Source organism: Bufo bufo, chromosome 9 (assembly GCF_905171765.1).
Source record: "Bufo bufo chromosome 9, aBufBuf1.1, whole genome shotgun sequence".
NCBI classification, from domain to species: Eukaryota; Metazoa; Chordata; class Amphibia; order Anura; family Bufonidae; genus Bufo; species Bufo bufo.
The window spans coordinates 88391043-88410448 of record NC_053397.1 but is presented as its reverse complement, the minus strand read 5'-3'; the positions used below and the strand labels follow the sequence as shown (position 1 = coordinate 88410448).

General features: G+C 42.5%; 1 protein-coding gene across 3 annotated transcripts in view; it reads right to left on the bottom strand.

The window, feature by feature from the left end:
- NR5A2 (nuclear receptor subfamily 5 group A member 2) overlaps positions 1-19406 on the bottom strand; it is a 111467-nt gene that overhangs the window by 29173 nt on the left and 62888 nt on the right. For all 3 annotated transcript variants that reach the window (XM_040406818.1, XM_040406817.1, XM_040406819.1), the window contains exon 5: positions 1814-1933. In XM_040406818.1, the coding sequence (XP_040262752.1) occupies positions 1814-1933 (120 nt within the window). The remainder of the gene's footprint in view (positions 1-1813; positions 1934-19406) is intronic.

The window sequence follows — 19406 nt, the reverse complement described above, 5'->3', positions numbered from 1 at the left end:
AGCATCCAGCTATGCCAGCTGTGATGAACTCCGGCAGGCTGTTCATCTGCCGGTACAGCCTGCAGGAAAATTTAAGCGCTAGTGTGAAACTAGCCTGACATAGCAAAAAACAAGATTTTCATAGTTATCCTTTTAAAACCTGTTGCTGTGTCCCATCTCACATCTCACCCCTGGGAAAGCATTAAATGGTAAACCTTTCTACCCCAAAATTTATAATTTGGGCCATTAACAGTAAACACCATCTAAAAAGTAATGAAGCTCATATCATAAATAAATTATTCTGGAGCTGTTTCTATGAATTTTGTATACTTAAACCTAGGGGCAGACATGTTTCTGGATCAGTGTTTTTTATTAACATGCTATATTCACCTCACCACCGCCATGGACGAGTTGCTTACCACAATATACTAAATTTCAATGCTCAGCTAATTTTAGAAAAGCGTGCATTAGAAAGCTCCGTTCGTTGCTAACTTCAACTATCATGGAGGCATCTGCCCATCCTTGGAATACCCGGTCTTCATTCCAGGGCTTGATTGTGTAATTTTGATAATCAAAAGCCATTCATATTCCTCCTAGGACAAGGACTAATTGCATAAGGTTTATCCACAGATCGGGCAGAAGCAAGACACCTATAGCAAGTACAAGTTTGTGCAGACTCTGTGTCCTACCAGGAGTCTGCCGCTTTGGTATCCTTTTAACAAACAAAATGTTTGCTTCCATAGGGGATTGACCTTTATCCCATTAAGTATGCCACTTACCTATGTGTGGTTAACCCTTTGCCTCATTATACATGTCTCTGTCATTAAATTTCTTTACAGTTGGACCGCCCTTTAACCCTATAGCATGTCAAAGTCAATAAAGTCACCCTAAGTTCTTCCTGTGAAATGCACGCATGGAAACAGGTGACAAGTTCAGTGTGTTAGTGACAGCTGTGACAATGCGCACCTGTTGTGGTGCTGTGTTTCCAGAAATAGATGTGGTAAGTCACTTTTTATCTTATATTTGTTCCTGGGTCTGTCAGTAAATGCACATGCTATTGCATCCCTCTTAATGTATATTTGATCACACCAGGGCTGATTTGTCACTACTTTTGTATGGTCAGCAACATGCCACCACAATATACATGGTAAAGAGGACCTGTCACCATACTAAAAATGTTAACAGTTTGTATGGGCTAAATAAATAGCACTGCTTCCCTGAGCATGCCATTGCTTGTTTTATTTGCATGAGCCCCCACCTTCTTGAGATGTCCTAAACTTACACTCCTGATATGCAAATTGCCACAGAGGTGGCAGCCATTTTGCTAAGCCGAAAGAGAAGGATTTCTCCCCACTCTAAAACTGTCCAGAGCGCCCTGCTTGAGCGTGATCTCACAAGATATGGCAAATCTGTATATCAACTTCAGCCAGGACATCTTCTCACTCAGACCAGAATGAGACTTCACCGCTATCCCACTGCACAGAGGAGCCTGAATGAGTCTCCATACATTGGCTCTTGTCAAGGAGAGGAAGTACCTGACTGAGCCGAGCCATTGATAAGTATGTCAAATACCTATTTCACCATATGGATGATAGAAAGTGTCTCGCAAACCAAGCCCTATGTCTCCCTCTGAACCTTTTACTCGGTAACTCACTGTTATTGAACTTGCTTATTTTTATCGTTTGTTCGTGTCATGTATTGTATCCCCCCTGTATTTCATATGTACAGCGCCCTAGAGGTTTATGGCGCTATAAAGTAAATAAACAATTAGCGGTTTCAAAAATGTGACCAATCAAAAATCTGTTGTAAACTACATCTCTACGCCAGAACTTACTTGTTGGCCTGTAACCAGGAGAATGGAGCCTTCTTTCCCATGTAGAACTTGCCGGAATATGTGATCCAGAATTAGCAACTCACTCCAACAATTTTGCAAAAGCTTCATCTGATCATCTACCTGTAATGATATATGGTACACATATTTACTGCTCAATAATGAATTAGTTAATTAACTTGAATCAACGTTAATCAAACTCGCCAGTAATCCACCATGAATGTATCCGCAATTAACGCCCATTTACACAGGAAGATGAACACGTTCATAGAAAGGTTGATTCCCGATCACTGCCCTGTGTAAACACTCATTTATCATTGATGACATCTTTTACTCCGCACATAAAGTCATCATTTGTCGGCCGCATGTCTTCCCATGTAAAATGTATGTGAACAAATAATCACATGAACAATCCTTCAGTCATATACAGTGACAATGATTGCTTTATGTGAGCAGAGCAAAACATAGCTGACATGCTATATCGTCGAATGGCTGTCTTTCCCGTATAAGAAAATCTGTCCATATAAAAGATCAATTACAGTCCAACAGGTAAATTAAATTAAATAAATCACCAAAGTTACCCACTCACTGCCGCATAACTTTATATGTCGGGGTGGAAAACTGTCATCTGTAAACCACAGAATATAGGTGGCAGGTTAGATTACGATCTGCCGGCGCCCTGTGGCCGTCAATAGACAGCTGCGGTCACAGTGAAGATACCAGAGACTAGCCAAAGTGGTCTCCGCACATAAGATCGTAGTGACAAGCTGCCAGGAGCACATTTAGCTAAGATTCTTGATGTGAGCTCGACTACTGCTGGTTGTAATGTGAACTTTGCTTCTCCTGTCTGTGAATTAACCCCTGTGGCAGGTAGGGGTTAATTCACTTTTTTCTCTAAAAATAAGCTAAAAGATACATTTCTTAGTTCTAGCAAAAGAATAGTGGACTTTGTGTGTGTAAAATATACAAACGTAAACACATTTTTTCTCTATCATAAATAAATGTGTAAAATATAAAAAGCATGCATATTTTTAAAGATATCAAAAGCTTAAAATGTCCACATTTCCCCAATATTAATTCCTTGGGGGGCTGGGGGAGTGGGAGAGGTGTCAACATTAAAAAAAGATAGTCACTTTAAAGGAGTTTCTAATGTTCTGGCAGTCCTTTGAAGTCTTGTAGTGATCCCAGCCAGTAGGTAAATTACATTTGTAGCATCCATTTTCACAGTACTAATATACGGTAATGTTTTTAGAAATATTTTGTCTTGAAATCTTTTGTAACAATTAGAAATAAAAATTGATAAGAAAGGAAAAATATAAATGTTTTCATAATTTTCGGTTATTAATTATAGTTTTTTTTAATATTTTTCATCTAATGGCACAAAAGAAAGGTTTAAGGTGTCCTGTGAATAATAATATCAAATACACATAGGCTGGCTCAGAAATTAAATAGTTTTTTGCAGGTAGATTGGCCTATTGCTAAAACAGAAAAAGTGGTTAACTTAACTACTTCCTGTCCGCCCATTGACTATAAACATCCTTGGGTGGTCGGTTTATCTCTGAATGGACGTTCTGGAACGTCCATTCAGAGATCGCAGCTGTACGCTAATCGTGCAGCTGCCGAGCGGGGGGCCCAATGTCAGTGACAGCAGGGCACCCCCAGGGAGAAGGCAGGGACTGTCTCTGGGTGTCCCTGCCTTCTAGATCGCTGTATACACAGCACTCAATGAGCTCTGTCTATACCTCTTCCTGTTCCGGTCCGGTGGTCATGTGACCGCCGGTGCTAGGGGAGTAACATAGTATATAAGGCCGAAAAAAGACATTTGTCCATCCAGTTCAGCCTGTTATCCTGCAAAAAAAAAAAAAAAAATTGCAGGAGCTGTTGAGTCTTCCATAGACCATGATCAGCCCTGTACTCAGGCTGTACTGCATTCTGCAGGGTATTTCCACTGTAACTGGAGCTATATGTCAGCCCCAGTTACAGGAGAAATAAATAGTGAAAAAAAAAAAAGAAGTTAAATGTCCTCCAGAGGTCTTGTATGACCTTATGGGGGACACAGAGTGTAAAATAAAAAAAAGTAAAAAAATGAAGCATTGCCGTGTCCAAAACAACCAGCTCTACAAAAATATCACATGATCTACCCCATCAAGTGAACGGTGTAAAAAAAAATATATATATATATATATATGCCAAAACAGTTTTTTTTATTCACTTCACAAAAAACATAATATCAATCAATCAAAAAGTCGTATGTACTCCAAAATGGTAGCAGTAAAAACGTCACCTCGTCCCGCAAAAAACAAGCCCTCACACAAGACTATAGACAGAAAAATAAAAAAAAATATAGCTCTAAGAACTAGCAACATAAAAACATAATTTATTTTTTCTAAAAATGTTTTTATTGTGTAAAACGTAAAAAAAACAAAAAATAAAAAACAAAGACATATTTGGTATCATTGCATCTGTAATGACCGGATCTATAAAAATATCACATGACCTACCCCATCAAGTGAATGGTGTAAAAAAAAAAATTAAAAATGAAATTAAACAGCTTTCACATCCCAAAAATTAGATAAAATGCAACCAGAAATCCAAATGTACCGCAAAATGGTGCCAATAAAAACTACAGCTTGTTTTGCACAAAATAAGCCCTCACGCAGCTGATTCAACAAAAATAAAAAAAGTTATTGCTCTTAAAAACCATGACAGAAAATTACATATTTGAAAATCCAGATGCCGCTTGTTCCCTTCTGAAGGGCATATCCCCAAATAACAGTTTACGACCACAATTGGGGTGTTACTGTATTCAGGAGAAAGTGGGTAGCAAATTGAAGGGGGGGATATTCTCCTGTTATCTTTTGTGAAAAAGAAAGTTTGGGCCTAAAGCACCATTTTCTTAAAAAAAAAATGTATTTTTCATTTTCACATATATTGAGGTTTGTTTTGTTGTTAACTCTTGATGTGTTCCAGGAACAAATTTATTAAAATGGAAAATCTGCAAAAAAAAGGGACATTTTGAAATTTCACCTCAATTTTGCTTTAATTCCTGTGGAATACCTAAAGAGTTAACAACATTTCTAAAAACAGTTTTGAATAGTTTGAGGGGTGTCATTTCTAAAATGTAATTTATGGGTTGGATCTACTATTTAAGACCCACAAAATGACTTTAGAACTGAACTGGTCCTTAAAAAGTGGGTTTTGGAAATTTTCTTAAACATTTTAAGAATTGCTTCTAAAATTCTAAACCTTCTAGCACCCTAAAAAAATAAAATGACATTTAGAAAATGATGCCAACATAAAGTAGACATATGGGGAATGTTAACTAATAAATATTTTATGAGGTATCACTTTCTGTTTTAAAAGCAGAGAAATGTAAATTTTAAAAAATTTTCTAAATTTTGGTAAATTTGGGATTTTTCCATAAATAAAGGTGAAATATAGTGACTCAAATTTATGACTATCATGAAGTACAATGTGTCACAAGAAAACAATCTCAGAATGGCCTGGATAAGTAAAAGCGTTCCAAAGTTATTACCACATAAAGTGACACATGGTAAATGGCCCGGTCTGGAAGTGGTTGAGGGAAATGTGTAATCAGAAAATGACCTACTGATTAAATCAAGTTTTTATGTCATACACTCTTCAACATTGAAATTGCAACACCAAAAAGGAAAAGTCACGGAATTATGGAAATCACAGGATTGATAGACACGTTAATGATAGGCAAATGATAAAAAATTTAAGCAAAATATTCAAACCATCAAAATTTATTCAGTATTGAAAATGAGTGGTATGCACATAAATACACACACTTACACACCTTGACATTCTATCAATGGGGATATTTATGGTGGTCTGAGGAATGATCTGCCACAATGAATGCACTTGGGCACATGTCATCAAGATCTGCTGCTGGCGGCTCCCTCTGCAATTGCCGACCAATGACGTCCCAGATGTGCTTGATGAGAGACAAGTCCGGAGATACTGCACACCACGGTAACAGATTTAGGACACACAGGCTACTCACAGTAGCACAAGCAACATGTGGCCTGGAATTGTCCTGATGATAAACAGCCCTGGGACACTGGAGAAATGATTACTGTATGTAAAATGAAGTCTAGAGGTTTCGAGCTACTGTACATTATGTAACCTCCACACCATAATCCCAGGAGTAGGACCAGTGTGATGTTCTCTTGTGAATGGCTCTTCATCACATTGACCACGTGGTCTTCAGACCAATCTCTGGCTATAATTACGTCTGTGACAAAAGTGGGACTCATCACTGAAGAGGATAGACCTCCATTCCAGCCTCTATTACCTTGCTGTGCACCATGACATCTCAGCCTAGGCGCATAGCAATCTGCCGAAGTGATAAACCAAGGTCTCTCAGTTCAAGAATTCTGTCCCTTTCAGTTTGCGATAAGTTGTGATAACTGGCACTTCGATGAATTGGAGGCGTTGTACTATCATCCCACACAACGTGATTTTTGAGGTTTCATGTGGCTAAAAAGCTTTGCTTTCAATCTGGCTTTTATGCCCCTCCTACATGCTATAGATTGGAACTAGGTGCTCACAAATGTGATAATTTTCAGATCTTAGTGACACCTGCTACGTCCAGGGTTTGCTTCTTGGTGCTGCAATTTGAATGTTGAGGAGTATATTTTTAAGAATGTTTGTTGATTATTTTTAGTTTTCTATGTCATGGTCAATATTTTTAAAAATCCTAAAATCCTGCAGTTTTGAAATTGGCCACTAAGCCTAATAATAGGCTGACAATTCCTGTTCCTTGGGAATGACTTTTCACTTGTCATCTCATTAGGATCCACCATTTACAATAGATGATGGTCCCAGCTCGTCTACTCTCCCTTCCTGCAAAATGACCTCTGCTCAGGTCACAGAGCATGTCTAGAAAACTCTCCCATAGAAGCCGAGTACCCTCCAGTCTGTCATGTGTATAGCCCAAAAGGCTGTTATAAAGCATATCTCAAAATGCTGTTAGGAACCGTTCAGGCAAGATGGCTGTCCCCATAATCTTTGGCTTGCACTATACTGTGTGTGAATAAAGGTGAACCACCTGTCCTCTCCCACGATAACTTACGAGTGTGGCAGAACTCTTGGAACACCTGTCCTTATCTTTATATGAAATTATCTCTCTTTTCCTGGTAGTAATTTGTGTCAGCAGTAGGAGAAGAATTAAAGATTTGTATACCAGATGCTTTCTTCTCTGGGAACCTGGTCTGGTCCCCTCCGAGTCCAGGAGTATTCATATATATTTATCCCATTAATTACAGGAGGTAGGCAGAATTATCTTGGCTTGTAGAGACGTGAGACTTCCCAATATTGATGCTGTGTGCAGGAATGAGAGTCATACAGGAGCAGTATTGTTAGAGGGGTGAGTGTTCTCAGGGGCAGCATCGTTAATGATTAAAGACGTCCTGTTTTCAGGAAAGAGCAAAACGGCTGTAAACTGGTAAGAAAAATGCTATGTCAAATACCCAGCTCCACTCTCATCAAATCCCAGGTATTAATCATCATTTAACAGGAAATTACTCTTTACACTTCTTTTGACATAGTTTCCAAAAAGTTATACAGACCAGTAATTATGTGTTTCAACTTAACACCAGGGCTTGGATCACACAGGTTATATCGATTAACGGAAATGAAGCGCAGAATCCCTATGTACTGTACATAACTACTACTGGTTACATGTCTATCATACCTAAGCAGCTTTTTAGATTTCTTTTCATTTACACCATGACATACACATTGAGGATTTATGTGCAGAAAAATCCGCACTGAAATCCGCAGACGTTCACAGGGAAATCCGTGCGGACAATCTGAATAAATTGGTGCAGATTTACATGTGTATTTGGTGTGAATTTTCCTCTCCCCACTGAAGTGAATGGAGAAAATCCTGTCAGAAAAATAAAATAAATTGACACGCTGCAGATTTTAAAATCCGCACAGAAAAAAAAAATCCACACTGTGTACATGAGAATTTCAAATTCTCATAGAATACAATGTACCTGACCTATGGGAAATCCACCCGCGTTTCTGATTGTGTGCATTTAGCCTAATCATTTTTACAAAGTGAATCAGATCAGATCTCAGTGGCACGTATGTATATAATACTAATATAGGGGGCTATGTATATGGTTGGTGGCTTTTCTGACACTTAATTCCAATGTGTTCACAACATTAAGTGTGAACAGAGTGCTAGAACTACTGCATGTGTGATTTATTCAGCATAAAAATATAGGGAAAAAGTGGAATACGAGAAGTGCAGATCCTTTACCAACTAGGCTCTGTGCCTGGAATTTGCAACATAGCCCCACTAAAGTTAATAAGTCACGAGTGGTACAGTGTAGTAAAAAAAATCCTGGCTGGCTTGTGGTGGGATTTGTCTTTTAGATTCTGCTGTAAAGAGGAACTCGAAGTAAGACTCATTCATGGATAAGCACCAGCCTACACATGGTATTCCTGGTGGAAGAGCTTGAATGTTCTACATTTCATTGGAAACCCCAAATGGGCAAATAGCAGCTGAGCACAATGTAAGCGTGCGTGTCACTCGCTATTTGACAGCTGCGTTCTTGGATTATTGTCTTTTTGAGCACTAGCTGCAAAAAGGCATGTGTCCACTGTAATTCAGGAATCCCTACAAAAGGAAGCACATTCCGATTTTTACAGGATGAAGAATTGACGGGAAATTACCAGATAATGGTGAAAAGTAATAATTTTAGCATCCTGTTCCACTTACTAATCAGAAAGAAAAACTTTCTTTTCTGCCGGTCAGCTATGATCTGCTTTCTAACTTGTTCTTATTTACTAGAAATGCAGAACATGGTTGATTTATTTTTTGTTGTGCGATTTTACTATAATTTTACCAGGAATCGGGGGCTACCTTGTATCACTATGTAACACTTTGACACTAATTTGCCACCCTGTCCCTCCTAACTCTCTTCCCGGTGGTTACCCACAATGAGAGAACCCCTCCTCTCTCAGCTAAATTTAAAGCCTCTAGTTTTGGGTTGTTTTTTCTTTCCAGCAAGATGAAGAACAAACAATGTAGAATGTAGTTCAGTGGGGATGCCAGGGACAGATGAAATAGTTTCCCCTCCTATTTATCAGAAATTTAAAAAGGCTTGAGTAACAGAGAACTTGTCACTTAGGTTTACATGATTAAACCACTGTCCCACCGCAATACTGCTTCATAATACCCTGTTTAAATCATCAATTTTACTATGAAGGAGAAAAAGTTAACTAGTCATGTTGTCCCTGCTGTTAGCACACCCATTCTGCCGTAATTGACATCCCACACTGGTATCCCTACCGAACAGGATGGCAATCAAAGCAGAATAGGCACGCTGACACCGCGATTAGGGTACTTTCACACTTGCGGCAGAGGATTCCGGAAGGCAATTCAGTCACCAGAACTGCCTGCCGGATCCATCAAAACGCATACAAACTGATGGCATTTGACGGACGGATCAGGATCCTGATCTGTATGACAAATGCATTGAAATGTCGGATCCGTCTCTCCGGTGTCATCCGGAAACACGGATCCGGCATTTTTTTTAAAAAAAATTTTGCGGTCTGAGCATGCGCAGACTGTAAGGCTGGATCCGTTTTGCCAGAACACTCGGGCTGGTTCTGGAATTAATGCATGTCATTAGGAAAAAATGCCAGATCCGGCATTCCGGCAAGTGTTCCGGAATTTTCGACGGAGATAATACCGCAGCATGCTGCGCCATTATCTCCGTCCTGAAAAGGCAAATAGACTGAACTGGAGATGCTGATGGATACTGAACGGATTGCTCTCCATTCAGAATGAATTAGGATAAAACTGATCAGTTCTTTTCCGCTATTGAGCCCCTAAGATGGAACTCTATGCCAGAAAAGAATAACGCTAGTGTGAAAGTACCCTAAAAGTCATTTCTTCAGCATCGCCCAGATGACTATTGGTGAGAAATCACACTGATTTATTACTACTTTTTTCTCCTTCATAGTAAAATGGAGGAGTTATAGGGGGTTTACCCAGACTTAGATACTGATGACCTATGCTCAGGAGTCATGATGGGTCGTCAATATCAGATTGGTGGGGGTCCGACACACTGAATACCCACCCTTCAACTGTTTTGGTTAGTATCATAAATTATACAGTGGATGGAAGGCTCCATACACTGTGTAGTTTCCAGCGCAGGCGTACTTCACTTGAATGGGAGCTGAGCTGCAGTACCCCAGCATGGCCACTACATGGTGTACAAGTCTTCTGCTCTGTAAACTGTATAATGTCAGGTGGCTGCCAGACACAGCTGATTGGTGGGCGTGCGAGATGTTGGACCCTCACCAATCTGATATTGATGACCTATCCATTCCTGAGGACAGACCATCATTATTTAAGTAATACAGTGGCCTAATGACAATGGTTTAATTCGTGTTAACTCGAATGACAGGTTCCCTAGTTATTCAAATATTTAATAAAAACCAGAGATGAGAGACAGGATATCACATCCTTATGAGTTTTCCCAACCATTCATTTATTTACAAGCAGAAGAAAATCCATATCAAGAAATGCACGCCATTAAATCCAATGCTATCAAGAAGAGAGAATGTGTCTTCATATATAACTCAATAGAGCAACAACCTATGTTATTAACCCTTTACATGGCTTAGGGGTATGCTCTAGTGGTTCAGGGGGTATACATGGTGCCCCCCCAGGCTGTGCTCCGTCCTGATAAAAATTTTTTATCTATAACATATTGCTTTTTAAAGAGAGTCAGTCGGCTACTCTTCTCACATCCAACTGCATGAATTGCATTACAGTTTATATACACCGCTCACAAATGGTACCTTTGTCTGCCGTCTCTGAGGCTCTAATGCTGAAAAAACTAAGTTTGAAGTGATATGCTAGTTAGATTGCAAGTGCCCAGGGGGCATTTCCTATTGCTGCAAGTGCCCAAGCCCCTTGGTGTTACTGGTCAATAACTCCTCCCTTGTCTTTCTGTAAGCATGCCAGCGTTCTGCCTATGTCAGCGTCTCTGCTCCTAAAATTCCGCACCTGCACATGTCACTGCTGGGCGGGCAAACGGCGCATGTGCAGTCCAATCAGTGATGCAGCTGCCCACAATGGGTACTGTATGTCGCATTCCCGGGTCCATCGGTGATGAGCGCAGGTGGGATTTTACGGGCAGAGACACTGACATAAGCAGGACGAAGGGCTCGCTTACAGAAAGACAGGGGAGGAGCTATTGACTAGTAACCCTGAGGTGCCTGGGCACTTGCAGCAATAGAAAACGCCCCTGGGTACCTGTGAGCTTATTAGCATATCGCTTCAGATTTCTTTTTTTTTTCACCATCAGAGCCACAGAGAAGGCAAAAGCACCATTTGTGAACTGTGTATATGAACTATAATGCGATTCAAACAGTTCGATGTGAGAAAAGTAGCTGACAGACTCCCTTAAAGGGCTCGTTCACATGATTGTGTGAAGCCCATGACCGTATTGTGGACCACATTTGCAGTACAATTCACGGGTCTCGTTCCGCGGCCATTTCGCATCACGGATGCAGACCCATTCATTTCAATGGGTCCGCAAATCCGGAGATGTGGAACGGTGCGGAACGGAACCACAGAACGCAACACTATGGAAGCACTACGGAGATATCTTTTTGAATGGGGCCGCGATCCCTATGCGGCTGCCACGCGGCAGGTGCCCGTGCATAGCGGACCGCAATTTGCGGTCCACAGCATGGGCACGGTCGTGTGAACAAGCCCAAAGGCAGATATTTTCCCCCATATGTGTAAAATAGTAATGACTAAGTTATATATTGGCGGGAACCAAAATATATCGGGGGTCATTTATTAAGACCGGCATCTAATATCCCCTATAGCTAGCAATGGATCCGCTGAAGATATGCAGAGGCGCCAGCCTCTACATAACTAAGGTGGATCCACTGCTGCTTCTAAATGTAAGCCAGCTTCTTAGTTGTCTTACATTTAGACCATTTTCTATGTCTAAACCAGGCATAGAAAATGGTAAATGAAATGGGCCTGCCAGTCTGCCCCTTCCCCGCCCACACCACGCCCACTTTTTTAGACCTGGCGTGAGCGGGGGAAAGACAAAGATTGCGGCTCAAAGGTCCTTTGCAATCTGCTCCAAAAATACGCCGACTATAAGCGTATTTCTGGTTAGTAAATGACCCCCATAGAGTATACCAAGGGCAGCGTGGTAGAAGAAAGTGGCCTTATGTGGTAGAAGAAAGTAGCTTTATCGGGGCCTACCACATATACCATATACCACATTTCCTACCACATATACCTGCCCCATCTCCAAAATGTACTCACTCACTTCTATCATGGAGCAAACTTATGTAATGTAAGAAGGGGCTAATTCTTCTCAGATATTTCAAACATGATTCCTGGTGATAATTACGTCATAAAATGTTCATAGTTTTAGGGGTTGTCGGAGAAAATTTGAGGAAAAAGAAAGTTAGATGAAAATGTTGAGAATCCCTATATTTCAACATGTGAACAATGCCATGCGGTTCTTTTTTACTTTTCAAAATGAAATGCCTTCTGTGATATCTTTAGTTCGTTTTTCCAGTATACTCAGACGTGGACCGTGGCAGACTGGAGTAGAGCAGTGACACAGTACATACATGTGATGTAACTAGTTTGCAGCACTGGTGTCGAAGGGATATAGCAGATTCTTCCTGTATACAGCAAGGTTTCCTTCCTGTGTTATGGGATCAGAGGAGAAAGAATTTTCATCCTAACACATTTTCTGCCGCAGATCACACACTTGTTCATGCTTAACAATAGGAAGAAGATGGAGGAAGCTGCTGCTTATAGCAAAGCCCAGGAGAACGTGGACAAAAACAGGTGTGTGGCCACGGCGGTGTGTGTTTGTGTAGAGGCACATGAGTGCAAAACTCGGGTTAATCTGTAAACATGTTAAAATACCATGTCTACACAACGGCAGGCACTTAGCTGCCTATGAGAGGTGTGCCTGACAGCGGCTTTCCTTACAGCTCACTGACTCTATTGCCCACAGCTGCCCTCAGTGTCTGTCATTCTCTGCTTTGATACTATGCTATAAACACATTAGCGCTACTTTGTTCCATTTTCAGGAAAATGAGAGTAAAGTGTTTCGTTTCTCTCATAGGACAAAAATGTAAAGCTCTCCAAGGAAAACCCTGAGAGATGAAAATCCGCCTATCCATAAAGGACACCTGGCATCCCCTTGAAGTGTCCAGAAAACTCTAAGTATGTACTAAAGATACTGTAAAGAAGTGCATTAATCCTAATTACAACTAATTGAGAAAGGAAATGGCACTGCTACTTTGTTTATATTATTGATCTATTAGCAAGCGGAGAGGCATTGCCCATTTGAAGTGTCAGATCTGCACTGGAAACCTTCTCACCCACCGTGCCTCTGCCATAAGTTCCTGCTTCCTATTTCATGCTTAGCGAACTGAATCGCAGTAACCACCAATAACAGACCCACCATAGATCAGGACACCCTGTCACCCACTCTCTCTTTTATGATGTTCGGGGTCAGAAATTCATCCACCCCGTATTGCACACGCCAATCAATCTAGGAGAAGATAGGCCAATGAATGTGAGATCAATAACCTAAAGCAAGGAAATTGATCTGATCCGATATAAGAACTGCAAGAAGAACTTCATTACTGTGACCTTTGACCTCATGTTCTCCCCACCGACCTCATTGCCAGATCTTACAGTCATGAGACTTTTTATTTAATTTTTTTTTTTATATTATGACATCTATGGATTGTTTTATACTGTATTTCCTCAGGCATAGCTACGAGCCACATTTTAATTGCTGAATAGAATTATGATTATTAATTATAAATATTATTGAGATTTGTGCTTTTGTAGTCACTTCTTATGCAGCTTGTTAATTGGATAAAAAAAAAAATCAAAAAAATAATCACAGCAAGAAGCTGGAAAAAAGAACCTGAGCATTTGTCATAGAAAGTTTATTTATAAAATGGTCAAGGTTACAATAGAAATGTACATTTACATTCTGTTGTAACCTGGACCTTATCCTTATGCAGAACAGAACATGCACTTTGAATATGGTGGTGCCATCTAAACAGGAATCCATTGTTTGTTTGTTTTTTATAATATATACACTAACGGTGGCCCACACTGGTTAGCACTGTTGCATTATAGTATTGGGGTCCTGAGCTGGATTCCAACTGAGGAAAACATCTACATGGAGTTTATATGTTCTCCCTATGTTTGTGTTGGTTTCCTCTCATGCTATAAAAAAAAATATGGGGGGTGGGGGGGTGGTTGGGATAGAAGTCCCAAAAGCTTGCACAAAGAAAAATTGTGCAAATTACATTTGTACGCCACACTCACCACTTTCCTGAAAAGGAGGCAGGCAATGGCAGGGAGAGGTTGTAGCCAGTACACCCAGCATATTTATATTTTTGTTATGCCAGTTTTCTGGTGTAAAGGAAGACTGAAATCTACAGCACCAAGGAGCTAGGAGTGTAAAACGTTGGTCTATGATAAATTCCCTCTATAGAATATCAATTAGATTGTGAGCCCACAGGGAACAGCCAGTAATGACAGTCTATGTATAGCAATGTGGAATATGTCTGCTCTAGTGATGATCGAGCATGCTCGACTGAACACCTGTCCGGCTCAAGCATCTCGATGCTAGCCGAGTACCGCATGTGCTCGAGCTCCATGCTCGAGTCTCCTCCCCCACGTTTCTTGGCTGCTACGCAGCCAACAAATGTGCAGGTAAGTACTGCCCTCACTGTAATGGCTACTGGCATTACAGTGATTGGCTGGCCGGAACGCGTCATCGGGTGCTATATAGCACCCGATGACGCATGTTCGGCTCATTTGTAGTCAGGGAGAGCTGAGCATAGAAAGGGACAGAAAGTGTAGGGAGTGTAATTGAATATTTTTTTGGTACCAAAACGTTTCATAGACCCAAAAGCCCTTGTAAGGACTATTGTATGTGACAGCAGCAATATATGTTTGTAGCGCAACCTGCGCTAAATTGCTCAGTGTTAGGGAGAGCTGTGCATAGGAAGGGACAGACAGTGTAGGGAGTGTAATAGGAAGATTTTTATACAAAAAACTTTTCAGAGACCCAAAAGTCCTTTTAAGGACTATTGTGTGTGACAGCAGAAATCAATATTTTTAGCGCATCCTGCACTAAATACAGTGTAATAGGCCGCTGCGGACAGTTACATTATTCACGCCACATCTCCTGTGTAAAGTGTGCGAATCCCTAAAATATCAGTGACATTCAGTGCACTTTTTCCGTAAATGGTGTCCGCTGTGGACAGTGAGATTAGCAGTGCCCCATCTCCTGTTTAAAGTGTGCGCATCCCTAAAATATCAGTGACATCCAGTGCAATTTTTCTGTAGACGGTGCCTTCTGCGGACAGTTAAATTATCCGCGCCACATCTCCTATTTAAAGTGTGCGAATCCCTAAAATATCAGTGACATCCAGTGTACCTTTTTTCCGTAGACACTGCGAACAGTGACATTACCTGTGGTACCTGTCCTGTATAACGTTTCCTAATAACAAATATCATACACTTCCAAATCCTACGCTACTGTACGTGTGACATACTTTCAAGCAAATCCAGAGCACTTTTTCCGTAGACGGTGTCCGCTGCGGACAGTTAAATTATCTGAACCACATCTCCTGTTTAAAGTGTGTGCATCCCTAAAATATCAGTGACATCCAGTGCACTTTTTCCATAGATGCTATCCGCTGCGGACAATTAAATTATCCATGCCACATCTCCTGTTTAAAGTGTGTGCATCCCTAAAATATCAGTGACATCCAGTGCACTTTTTCTGTAGATGGCGTCCGCTGCGAACAGTTAAATTATCCGTGCCACATGTCCTGTTTAAAGTGTGCGCATCCCTAAAATATCAGTAACATCCAGTGCACTTTTTCCATAGACACTGCGAACAGTAACATTACCTGTGGTACCTGTCCTGTATAACGTTTCCTAATCACAAATATCTTAGTAAAAAATTTTGCGCATACACTTCTAAATCCTACGCTACTGTACGCGTGACATACTTTCAAGCATATATCACATTTAAAATGAAGAAGGCGAGCAGTAAGGGACGGGGAAGTGGCCGTGATGCTGATGGTGCACGCAGAGGCCATGGCCCTGGGTGCGGAAAAACTGTGCCTGCTGCAAGAGCTCAAGAAAAATACACGATACCTAGCTTCATGTTACAGTTTGCAGGGCGGCGCAGAACACCACTCTTGAGGTCAGACCAGTGCGACCAGGTGGTCGGTTGGATTGCAGCAGATAATTCTTCCAGTCAGTGAAGCACCACCCTGTCTTCCACCAAGTCCATTCTCAGTAGCCAGGAGTCTGGTCAACACAATCCTCACCCTGATCACCCTGATCCTCCTTCCTCCCACCATGTACAGTCTAGCCAAACAAGTGATATTCCGAGGACCTCTTTTCATCGCCATTACTTGATTTGGCCCTCTTGCCAAGCACGCTTGAAGAGGGACATGAGATCTTGTGCCCTGATTCCCAACCTCTTGAGCATCCAGTCATAAGAAGATGACGGTAGGGAACGGCAATTACTGTTTAATGAGGTGAATGATGATGAGACACAGTTGCCAATGAGTCAACCACAATTACTGTCTCAAGAGGTTGATGAAGAGAATGAGACACAGTTGTCAATCACTGAGGTTGTGGTTAGGTCAACAAATCAGGAGGATGATCAGAGTGAGGAAGTGGAAGAGGATGTGGTGGACGATAAGGTCACTGACCCAACCTGGGAAGGTGGAAAGCCGAGCGAGGACAGCAGTACAGAGGGGGAGGGATCTGCAGCACTGCAACAGGCTGGGAGAGGCAGTGGGGTGGCAAGAGGGAGAAGGCGGGCCACACCAAACAGGCCCACATCTATTCCACGGAGCACCCCCTAGAAATTTCCCTTGCCAAGGGGTAGATGTTCCGCAGTATGGTGCTTTTTTGAGGAAAGTGCGGATGACAAAAGAATAGTAGTTTGCAACCACTGCCTCCTCTTCCTTTATGTTACGTGCTGGCCAATCCCCTGTCGAAGGCGCAGGCCCAGATTCCTCCCACCCTGCACCGGCACCTTTTGCAAGCATCATCAGCGACCACATCCACTTCCATGTCCCAGCAAAGCGTCCAAGTGTCCTTACCCAAGGCTTTTGAACGCAAGCGAAAATACTCAGCCACCGACCCACCCACCCACAGGCCGTAGCACTAAATGCATAGCCCTGGAAATGTTGCCATTTAGGCTTCTGGACACTGAGGCCTTCCGCAGCCTGATGTCGGCGGCCATCCCACGTTATGCAGTCCCCAGCCTCCACTATTTTTCAAAGTGTGCCGTGCTCGCTTTACACCAACATGTGTTCCGTAACATCACATGTGCCCTGACCAACGCAGTTACTGGGAAGGTCCACTTAACCACGGAGACATGGACAAGTGCATTCGGCCAGGGACGCTACATTTCCCTGACGGCACACTGGGTGAATGTTGTGGATGCCGGGAGCGAGTCTTACCCTGGGATAGCACTGGTGCCAAGGATTGTGGGCCCTACGTCGATCAGGGTTTCGGCCAGCACTGGCTCCACTTCTCCTCCTCTGCCTCCTCCTCCACTTCCACCTCCTATTTATCCGCGTGCAGCACCAGTCAGTCATCAGTCGGTAGCTGGTAGCAGTGTAGCACTGCAGTGGGGAAACAGCAACAGACCGTGCTGAAGTTGATATGCTTAGGGGACAAACAGCACACCGCCGCAGAGCTGTGGCAGGGGATAAGAGACCAGACTGAGCTGTGGCTCTCGCCACTCGACCTACAACCAGGCATGGTTGTGTCTGATAATGGCTGTAATTTGGTGGCGGCTTTGGAGCTCAGCAGGCTCAGACACATTCCATGCCTAGCCCACGTGTTCAACCTTGTGGTTCAGTGGTTTCTCAAAACCTACCCCAATTTGCCTGAGCTACTGGTGAAGTTGCGGCACCTGCGTGCACATTTCCGCAAGTCATCGACAGCTTCAGCCGTTCTGTCAACGCTGCAGCAGCGCTTGAAATTGTGAATTCACCGGCTGTTGTGCGATGTGAGCACGCGCTGGAACTCGACGTTCCACATGTTGGCCAGGCTTTGTGGGCAGCAGAGGGCAGTAGTGGAATACCAGCTGCAACATGGTTGTCGCCTTTACAGTCAGCTTCCGCTATTCACAAGCGAGGAGCGGGCATGGATATCTGACCTCTGTGAGGTTTTAAGAAACTTTGAAGAATCAATATAGATGGTGAGCAGCGATAACGCTATTATCAGCGTAACCATCCCACTTCTATGTCTACTCAAACGCTCACTGCTCACAATTAAGGACGACGCTTTGCATGTGGAAGAGGTCGAAATGGGGGAAGACATTACACAGGGTGATAGCCAGACCACCCTCAGTTCTTCTTCTCAGCGCGAATTGGACAATTAAGAGGAGGAGGAGGACCAGGAGACGGTTGCCTCCGCTACAGAGGATAGTAACCATGGAAGTTTAATTCCATCTGTTCAGAATGGGTGGGCAGAAGAGGAGGAAGAGGATGATGAGATTGAGAGTGATCCTCCTGATGATGACAGCGAAGTCTTGCCTGTTGGTACTTTAGCACACATGGCTGACTTCATGTTAGGCTGCCTTTCCCACACGGATTACTAGTTGTTCACCCTTTTCGACCCCCACTACAAAGAGAACTTCTCATCTCTCATTCCTCTGGTAAAGAGGACGAGCCAAACGGTGAAATACCAGAAGATCCTTGTTGAAAAATTGCTCCAAAAATTTCCATCTGACAACACTGGCGGCAGAGTCCGTAGTTCCTTGGCCAACCGAGGAGGGGAGACAAGGGGAACACACAGCAGTTCCAACAGAGGCAGGGCAACACTCTCCAAAGCCGGGGACAGTTTCATGAAACCCCGCCAGCACCCTCACCCTGATGCACGGCCTAATGTAACAAGGAGGGAAACATTTTGGAAGATGGTGAAGGAGTACATAGCAGACCGTGTCAGCGTCCTCAATGATCCCTTTAGTGCCTTACAACTACTGAGTTTCCAAGCTCTACGCCTTGGAGGTGCTAGCCTGCCCTGCCGCCAGCGTTTTGTCTGAGCGGGTATTTAGTGCTGCTGGTGGCATTATAACAGATAAGCGTATCCGCCTGTCAACTGAAAAATGCTGACAGGTTGACTCCTATAAAAATGAACAAGGCCTGGATTGACCATGACTTCTCGACTTCACCAGACAAAAGCTGATTAACATAAAGGCACTTTAAATGTGCTGTTTGTAATGTACTGAATACACTGTATTCCCATGCACCCCTTCCACCACAAACAAGGGTATATGGTTGAATCTTCCTTGTCTCATCCTCCTTCTCCTCTTCTATCCTATCAACACATGCTTATTCGTCGCATATAATGCCCTTGCATATATGCTCTTCATATATAATGTTTTACAGGGTCAGCTCAGCTGCAGGCCCTCGCATATAATTTTTTAAAGGGTCAGCTCATCAGCAAGCCCTCGCATATAATGTTTTAGAGGGTCAGCTCACCAGC